Raw genomic sequence first — 9,940 nt, 5'->3', positions numbered from 1 at the left:
GAACAAATTCAATTACTACAAGAAATATGACCACAACGAGGCTGCAGTTTAGATAATACAGATGGGGTTTTTTTTTTCTTAATTGCAGTGGCTGTTTGTCAAAACCACTCTATTTAACTACGGCTTAAAATACCAGACAGTCAAAATACATTTAAAATATTGTTTAACTACAGAAATTAAAATGACACAGAGATGAAAATTAACAGTGAAATGAAAAAGAATCAACCAATCACACAGCTTTAAAGAAAGAAATAAGACCTTAAATAATTTTTTAAAACTTAAAATGACTAAATAAAAACTAAAAATATCTAGTTTAGGTTGACATGTTGAGAAAAATATTTTTTAATAATATTTTCTCTGTAGTTTAGATTGATTGTAAAAATATATATTTTTAGTTTTACATTTTAAAATAATCATAAAATATTCTGAACTAAAGACAATTCTTCCCACACTGCGGGTCAAATGAAACGACACTGATGATGGATCTTATTTTAAAATGTAATATTCTGTCCTTGGATTTTCTGCCTAATTAGCCTAATTGTGTCGTTAACTGTAATCATTAGCATCTCTGCATATGTCTCAGAATCACTCGTCAACGTGGAATCTAATTAACATTTTCTTTGTTCAGTATTGTTGGATTAACTCAGTGGTTCCCAAAGTAGGGTTCGTGCCCCCTGAAGGGGTTATGGAAATATGCAGCGAAAGCAAATTCATTTTTTATTTTAATATAAATTGAAATTGTTCTTTGTTCAATGAAAAAAAACAAATATTTTGTTAAGAAATTAAAACCATAGCTGTGATGATGTTGAGGTGGGGGCTCAGGGTGCGGGGGTCGGGGGGGGGCAGATATGGAGCTACATGTTTATTTCATTCATTTCCTCTACAGCCACTGTTCAGAACAACACTGATGTGTTTGTGTGTGTGTGTGTGTGTGTGCAGGTCATGCAGGCACAGTTCGCCCAGGACAACAACCCTGACGCTCAGACGCTGCACAAACTGGCGGAGCAGACGGGCCTGAGCCGACGGGTCATACAGGTGAGTGGAGAGACGGACGGAGCATGACTTGGCAAAATAACTTCAAAATAAAAGCTCACAGGAAAGAAGTGCAGATATAAATGAGGGGGCGTTAGGCATCGACGACGGGATTTTCATGAAATAAACAATAAACTCCTTTGTTTTGACTCCAACGGCACCAACTGCTGATGTTGGTTTACAAATATGTGCCTTCATTTAAAAAACTGGTTGCACCGGACAATTAGTGTTGGCACAGAGGGCAGTAAAGTGAGGGTGTAGACGGGCTGGAATGTGAGGAGAGGACGGTGACATTTGTTGAACTTCAGGCGGCAGAAATGAAAATGAAGATGAGGTTTTTTTTAAGTCAGGGGTTAGGACCAGGACGGACAGGAGGAGAGGTGACACGATCTACTGGGGGTGAAGTCAGAGGGGTGAGGCTGAGGTGGGGGGGAAGTCAGAGGGGTGAGGCTGAGGCGAGGGTGAAGTCAGAGGGGTGAGGCTGAGGCGGGGGTGAAGTCAGAGGGGTGAGACTGAGGTGGACAGGACACTGGACATGTTGGATGTTGGACAAAAGGAGGTTGGAGACGGAGCAGCAACGAGGAGGAAGATAGAGAGACCTGGGAGGAGACTGATGAACTGATTTAAGGAGGACAGAGAGATGGTTGACGGAACAGTCGAGAAGAACCAGACAGTACACGTACTGACTGACTGATTCTCTAAATGACTAAATTAAATTTCATGTTAATCAGCGCTCTTCTAGTAGATTCTATGTTACATTTTTTCTGCTACAGTTTTTTTACTCGTGTATTTTTTTTACACTAGTTTTTTATTTTTTCAATTAAGGTGGTATTGACAACAAGCACTTGTTCATTTGAATGAAAAATAGACCATTTCCACCTTTATTTTTTATCCTTTTAACAGAACAAATGTGGAAGATTTTTCTAATGAGATGTAAAAGAAGCAACAATTCATATGGAATTTATCTATAAATGTTCAAAAAGTTTTATTTTTAATTATTTCAATTATAACGATTGATTCAAAAACATTTAAAAATGGAGACCGTAATGTTGGGGTGAACCTGACGGGTTAACTAAGTTAAACATTGACCACCAGAGTAACTACATCTCACGACGCCTCCACCTGTTGACTCAGGTCTGGTTCCAGAACTGCAGGGCTCGCCACAAGAAACACGTGAGTCCGAACCACAACCCTGGCGCCCACATGACCTCGCTGCAGCCCGCTCGTCTGTCCCAGCCCACGCCCACTCCAGAGGAGCTGCAGTACACCACCTACGGAGGCCCAGACGGGTCAATGCTCTCTGCACTGCACTCCTTCATAGACAGTAAGGACGGGATTTACTGTGACGTCCTTCTTTCTGAGTGTTTCTGACAACGACAGTACGTTGAAGAATGTGTTCGTTTCACTGTAGTATTTTAACAGAATGGTGAAAAAAAATAAAAATAAAACCAGAGTTTAAATATAGAATTTAGAACCAGTGTGAAAACCCGCCAAAATAAAGATCACACTCAACAGGCAGTGTGAATTTACATGTTGCTTAATATATATATATATATATATTTGAAAATATATATATATAAATATATGAAAAATATATATATGCCATTGAACAGTACACAGTGTATTGCCATTGTAAATATGCATAAATATGCTTTTGGAATATATATATACATACACAAAATACAGTATATATACTGTATATACTGTATTTTTTGTATATATATATTTACTAAAAATACAGTATTATTATTTTTTTCTTCCAGAGTATAAATGTCTGACTTCTTAGAGAGTCAGGTTAACAGTTTGTCTTTAATGGAGAAATAATTTACGCATTAAACAAAATGCCAAAACAAACAGAGCTTTGTGGACACTGGATTAAAAACACGTGTCATGTTCTTTAACAGATTATACCATAATCCTCCATCAAAGAATACAAAGAATGTCCCTCAACATTCAGTCCAATCCTGTTCAGATCATGTGACGCTTTTTTTCAAAACATCCATTGATCTCAATGAGCGGGCGTGGCTCGACTTCTAGGAAAGACTAGAACGACAAATGATCCCAGTATTTCTGACGTATTAGTATACAGTAATACTACAGTTTTTTCACAGGCAGTCGGTGACAACTCTAACGACTCTGGTGTGTGTGTGTGTGTGTGTGTGTCCACAGTTCACCCGCCTCCATCCATGTTCCAGCCGCTGCTGCCGACCCATGCCATGACCTCCCTGCCTGTGTCTCACGCCTGAGCTGCACTCCCTCACACACACACACACACACATCTCCACTGTAAATATAATTTATGAACCGTCCCCCCCCCACACACACACACATACACACACTCAGACCTGCTGACTTCACTGTACAGTGAGACGGACGTGTCTACACTGCATTCGGACGTTGGACAGTCTTGACCGTCTCTGTTTGTGTCGTTGGTGACTCAGTGCTACTCAATGTGAACTACTCACCGGAGCCCGAGGTTAACTTGAACTTTTTGTTTGTAAAAGCAGTGTTTGAACATTTGAAATTTAATTTATTTATTGGATGTGATGTCAGTTTTGAAAGGTAAAAAAAAACAAAAAACCAATAAAAAATAAAATAAAATAAATGTCTAATTTCACAAAAGCTGAGAGTCTTGTGTCTAAAAAGACTAAAAAATATTTATTGGAAAAATAACGTTCTGATGACACCAACACAGTCACACCGACTTATATACTAAACACAAATCATTTGCTCATCAAAATGACAGGGTTAACTTCTGCATCTGCGAGGTTTAATTTTCTTTTAAGTGTTTTGCAGAAAGAAAAGTGCCGCCCTTCCCGACAAAGAGAGACGTAGTACTTGTGTGTACTTGTTGACTGTGGTTGACCAAAAGAATCTAATTCTCAGACGTGGGAGGAGGAGGCAAGCGTATAAAAACAGTTTTACTCCACTTATCAGATCTTAGGTATTCACCCACACGAGAGTGGAGCTGAAGCACAGACACAGTCGCTCCCTGACAGGACGGTTGGTTTGTTTGTTTCTGTCTGTCAGCATCTGTTTTCTTCTCAGAGTTTTTTACCAACCTATGGCTTTTGTTTTCACTGAATGGTTAACGTCACACGTGTCCCTGCACGTTCAGCTGGAAGGGAGGGGCGGGGTGCGGGGGGGCGACAGCAGTGTCACTCATGAGGGTTAGGTTTGATGAAGACAACAGGACGACTCACATCTCTCACTGAGAGATCTGAAGGTCAGAGAGGTACGGAGGGACGCAGACGGAGACTTCCTGTTTGTGTTAGTCAAACAACGACAACGTCTCGCTGATTTGGTTTAACAAAAAAAAAAAAAGGTCCACCAGTGGGCGCTTTGTTTTTTTTATAACAGATACTTTTAAAAAAAAGAGTCACTTAGGGACGTTCACCAATGGCGCTGCTGTAAAACCATACAAGCTAATAACCAAGCTAACTGAACAGCAGTGTTTCCCAAACTTTTTTTTTGGGGGGACCCATATTTTAAAAGTCACAAACCTTCGCGACCAAAGTCAATAGACATTATTCGTAAATTCCTGGGAAACAGGATGTGAGACGACCCCCCCAAAAAAAACCAAAAAAAACCACTTGCGACCCACCTGAGGGTCGTGACCCAGTCTTTGGGAAACAATGCCGTAAGTATTGGGATATCTCAACAAAAACTAACCAAAACTCTCAGCTCCTGACTTCGACCAGACTCCACCAACATTTCTCCTTCCTCCAGAGACAAAGGTCATCATCATATTTCTATTTACTTTGATAAAAAAAAACTTTTACAAACTCAACATTATCCTGTCATCCTTCAAGAAAACCCCACAGCTGTGAGGGAGACTTTTGTTTCTTCTCCAGCTGAAGTCACACTGAATCAACAATATGGTGACGTCCAATCACAATCAAACAACGTCATGTCATTGACAGTCTGCCCGGTGACGCGTCTGTACTGAGTCCATTACAGAGGCCTGACCTTGTCGTCTACTGACACCGACGGCAATTAACAAAAAAAAAAAATTATGCACTACAAAAAACAAACTAGACTTCAGTCCAGTTCTGTTTAGAAATATTGTTTTATATTAAAGCCAAATATATTTTCCCCCAGAACTAGTGACAGATTTCTGCTCTACAGAACAACACTGTCTTTGGAAGATTAAATAATAAATATAAAAAATGATGATTAGGCCACAGCAAATCAGATGAATGAGTGTAGATTTAGAAATCGTTGGGTTTTTTTGTTTAGCGTTCATGTAGAGACCAATGTGTATCAGGTTGTTTTTGTTTGAAATTCAACAAACATAGATGCATAAAGAATGCATTAAAAAAATGCAAAAAAAGAAGAAAAAAAAAAAGAAAATCAACAACACCGTGTTTTCACACCCACATCAGAAAAACAGGGGAAAAAAAAATCAATTTCCGTGTCTTCAATATGAGACATTATTTGTACAATGAGCCCACATACAGGCCGACTGAAGGAACTGCAGTCGGCCGATTGTGTGCGCAATCAGGAGTCTGGTCAAGTATAGCACCACCACGTGGTCAAAAGACTGAAAGACAGTCAGGCCGAGGCCACAGAATTACTGAAGCTGAGGATAAATAAGAATGACTGATTTAAACAAAAAAAAAATCAGGTTTAAAACCTTATTTTTACCTTTTTTGTTTTTACACAAATAACCTCAAAAATATGTTAAATTTACTTTGAAACTACATTATTTTTTACCTTGTTTGTATTTAGACAAACTCAGAAATGTTAAATTTACTTTGAAACTACATTAAACTGAAGTTGGTATAAAACACAAAGACCAAACATATCAAGCCGTACCTTTGCAGGTGAAGGAAATGCAAAGTTGTGCAGATCCCGAGCTCGTCCGTCCATTAAAGTGCTCATGTTTTTATTTAAAACACATCGTGTCGTCTATTGAACGTGTCTTGAAACCCTGCCTGGGCAGACTCTCCTCTCACCTTCCATCTCGGTTCCTCGTCAGCTTTTCTTGAAGATGCTCCGCAGGGACTCGCTCATGTAGTAGGGCTTCTGACGAGAGCCGTCGTTCACCTCCAGGTCCCACACTAGGAGGCAGCATCAGCAGCAATGTTGACAAAGTTAGTTGGCACAGGAAAAGACAAGACTTCCACCATCGGTGTTTATTCAAAAAAAGTTACTCACATTTGAATCAGAATTCTTTCGATTTGAAAAAATGTCCCTATACAAAAAGAACACCGAACGGCCTCCGGACAGATGTGTGTATTATACTCAGTATTAAAACAGCACTACATCTGAATCATCCATGATAAAAAAATTACCAAAAATGGCTTTGACATCCTTTTTATAAATTGTATCGCAAAAGGTTCCTGGGGTTAGATCTAAAACCACAGAACAAGAGGAACGAATGCTTTTGTTTGTCCACAACTAGGCACATAAACTAGTGGCTGCATTCAGAGGGTTCCTGAAAACTGTCCGCCTCACTTCAGATGTTGAAACCAAACCTTTAAACATCCTCAAAAGTCTTGTCCTCCCGCAAAGTTCTCTGTCCGGTCTACAGCACATCCATGAGTAAATTAGTCGACTCAGAAACAGATGTCACTTTTCCCCCCGTTACCATTGTTGTGTCAGTATAAATACAGTGGTTCAAAAGACCTTTACAGCTGATGGTAAACACTGGTAGCCCCGCCAAGGAATCAAGGATTCTTTTTTCCCCACATGTGAAAGTGCGTACAAAACATGATTTTACACCAAAGTGCGACACGAGTCCATTCAGCGGTGATGCTTTACACCGTCAGTTGGTGTCTGTACATGTCAGAGTCTTGGGTTAAAATGCTCATATATTTTTAAATGTCTGTCTGTCTGTGCATCCGTCTGCCGGTCCACAGTGTCCTCTCTGTAAGGCAGAGGTCAGCAGAAAAATCAGAAAAGACACGAGAACAGGAGGAGGGAAAGGCAGGAATCTGAGTTGGCTCAAAAGTGGAAGTAAAGTGATGTCTCATTTTTATTTTATTTTTTTTGTTTTGTGTTGTTTTCTTTTCTTTTTTTTCATCTTTCCGATGCCTTTTCTGTGAGAATCAGTAGTAAAAGCCTGTGCTTTCATATCCAGGTGATGCAGGGCCAGGCCGGGGTGCGTTTATTTTTGATATCTAGCCCTAAGATTCTGGCTCTGATACATTACACACCCCCGTCCATACGGCACTAACAGAGGAGTGAGAGAGCCATCGCTCAGGAGGCAGAGCGTGATTTGGAACCCTCCTCTCCTCTGTGCAGGATCCTGTGCAAGCCTGGTGACATGTAGTACGGCCTGGAGGAAGAGCCATCATTCCTCTCCAGGTCTTCCCCTTAGACCGGGCACCAGAGGAGGAGGAGGAGGAGGAGGAGGAAGAGGAGGCAGGAAACGACAGCCAGAAAAAGAGAGGAAATGAGAAAAGTCTCAGTGGAAATAGAAAAACACAGATGAGGAAACTAGAGAGCGGAGAGGCAGCGAAACAGAAGTTAAGATTTAAAGCAAGTTCTGCTACGTACGGCAGGTTTATCTAATAGTACAGTTAGTTAGTTAGTTAGTTTGTATGAATATTCAGTGTAAGAAGTTATATTATAGTACATACATGTACAAGTTACCTGGTAACTAGCTTATTAAACATGTGTTAATGAACATGTCAGCTGTCGGGCTGCCCGTGTTGACAAACGTATTTCAATAATTAAAAAAAAAAATTTAGTTAGTTTTAATTAGTTAAACTTTGTCCATTACAGACCATGTAAATTTCAACTTCAGCTCAAAATATTATTACAGCTGTCATGCAACATGAACATGAAGAACAGTCCAGTTGATGGAGACGTTCGTACGAATCTGTTTCTAGTTGTACTGCATGTGTACTGTACTGCATATTTAAAACACATCGTGTCGTCTATTGAACGTGTCTTGAAACCCTGCCTGGGCAGACTCTCCTCTCACCTTCCATCTCGGTTCCTCGTCAGCTTTTCTTGAAGATGCTCCGCAGGGACTCGCTCATGTAGTAGGGCTTCTGACGAGAGCCGTCGTTCACCTCCAGGTCCCACACTAGGAGGCAGCATCAGCAGCAATGTTGACAAAGTTAGTTGGCACAGGAAAAGACAAGACTTCCACCATCGGTGTTTATTCAAAAAAAGTTACTCACATTTGAATCAGAATTCTTTCGATTTGAAAAAATGTCCCTATACAAAAAGAACACCGAACGGCCTCCGGACAGATGTGTGTATTATACTCAGTATTAAAACAGCACTACATCTGAATCATCCATGATAAAAAAATTACCAAAAATGGCTTTGACATCCTTTTTATAAATTGTATCGCAAAAGGTTCCTGGGGTTAGATCTAAAACCACAGAACAAGAGGAACGAATGCTTTTGTTTGTCCACAACTAGGCACATAAACTAGTGGCTGCATTCAGAGGGTTCCTGAAAACTGTCCGCCTCACTTCAGATGTTGAAACCAAACCTTTAAACATCCTCAAAAGTCTTGTCCTCCCGCAAAGTTCTGTGTCCGGTCTACAGCACATCCATGAGTAAATTAGTCGACTCAGAAACAGATGTCACTTTTCCCCCCGTTACCATTGTTGTGTCAGTATAAATACAGTGGTTCAAAAGACCTTTACAGCTGATGGTAAACACTGGTAGCCCCGCCAAGGAATCAAGGATTCTTTTTTCCCCACATGTGAAAGTGCGTACAAAACATGATTTTACACCAAAGTGCGACACGAGTCCATTCAGCGGTGATGCTTTACACCGTCAGTTGGTGTCTGTACATGTCAGAGTCTTGGGTTAAAATGCTCATATATTTTTAAATGTCTGTCTGTCTGTGCATCCGTCTGCCGGTCCACAGTGTCCTCTCTGTAAGGCAGAGGTCAGCAGAAAAATCAGAAAAGACACGAGAACAGGAGGAGGGAAAGGCAGGAATCTGAGTTGGCTCAAAAGTGGAAGTAAAGTGATGTCTCATTTTTATTTTTATTTTTTTGTTTTGTGTTGTTTTCTTTTCTTTTTTTTCATCTTTCCGATGCCTTTTCTGTGTGAATCAGTAGTAAAAGCCTGTGCTTTCATATCCAGGCGATGCAGGGCCAGGCCGGGGTGCGTTTATTTTTGATATCTAGCCCTAAGATTCTGGCTCTGATACATTACACACCCCCGTCCATACGGCACTAACAGAGGAGTGAGAGAGCCATCGCTCAGGAGGCAGAGCGTGATTTGGAACCCTCCTCTCCTCTGTGCAGGATCCTGTGCAAGCCTGGTGACATGTAGTACGGCCTGGAGGAAGAGCCATCATTCCTCTCCAGGTCTTCACCTTAGACCGGGCACCAGAGGAGGAGGAGGAGGAGGAGGAAGAGGAGGCAGGAAACGACAGCCAGAAAAAGAGAGGAAATGAGAAAAGTCTCAGTGGAAATAGAAAAACACAGACGAGGAAACTAGAGAGCGGAGAGGCAGCGAAACAGAAGTTAAGATTTAAAGCAAGTTCTGCTACGTACGGCAGGTTTATCTAATAGTACAGTTAGTTAGTTAGTTAGTTTGTATGAATATTCAGTGTAAGAAGTTATATTATAGTACATACATGTACAAGTTACCTGGTAACTAGCTTATTAAAAATGTGTTAATGAGTAACATGTCAGCTGTCGGGCTGCCCATGTTGACAAACGTATTTCAATAATTAAACATGTGTTAATGAACATGTCAGCTGTCGGGCTGCCCGTGTTGACAAACGTATTTCAATAATTAAAAAAAAAAATTTAGTTAGTTTTAATTAGTTAAACTTTGTCCATTACAGACCATGTAAATTTCAACTTCAGCTCAAAATATTATTACAGCTGTCATGCAACATGAACATGAAGAACAGTCCAGTTGATGGAGGCGTTCGTACGAATCTGTTTCTAGTTGTACTGCATGTGTACTGTACTGCATG

The 9,940-nt window shown here is 40.5% G+C and overlaps 2 protein-coding genes across 2 annotated transcripts in view; both read right to left on the bottom strand.

Annotated features, from left to right (window-relative positions):
* The window catches only part of erich3 (glutamate-rich 3), a 28,887-nt gene extending 21,447 nt beyond the window's left edge, over positions 1-7,440 (bottom strand). The window contains exon 1 of the mRNA XM_025053455.1: positions 5,991-7,440. Coding sequence (XP_024909223.1) covers positions 5,991-5,997 — 7 coding nt within the window. The 5' untranslated portion in view covers positions 5,998-7,440. The remainder of the gene's footprint in view (positions 1-5,990) is intronic.
* A 651-nt stretch (positions 7,441-8,091) lies between these two features.
* slc44a5b (solute carrier family 44 member 5b) overlaps positions 8,092-9,940 on the bottom strand; it is a 27,884-nt gene continuing 26,035 nt past the window's right edge. The window contains 1 exon segment of the mRNA XM_008330736.3: positions 8,092-9,328. Within this exon segment, the coding sequence (XP_008328958.1) occupies positions 9,213-9,328 (116 nt within the window). The 3' untranslated portion in view covers positions 8,092-9,212.

The sequence above is a fragment of the Cynoglossus semilaevis genome, chromosome 2 (assembly GCF_000523025.1).
Source record: "Cynoglossus semilaevis isolate Cse_v1.0 chromosome 2, Cse_v1.0, whole genome shotgun sequence".
In the NCBI taxonomy this organism is placed as follows: Eukaryota; Metazoa; Chordata; class Actinopteri; order Pleuronectiformes; family Cynoglossidae; genus Cynoglossus; species Cynoglossus semilaevis.
Note: the sequence above shows the minus strand (reverse complement) of the source record. Positions and strands in the feature narration are given on the sequence as shown.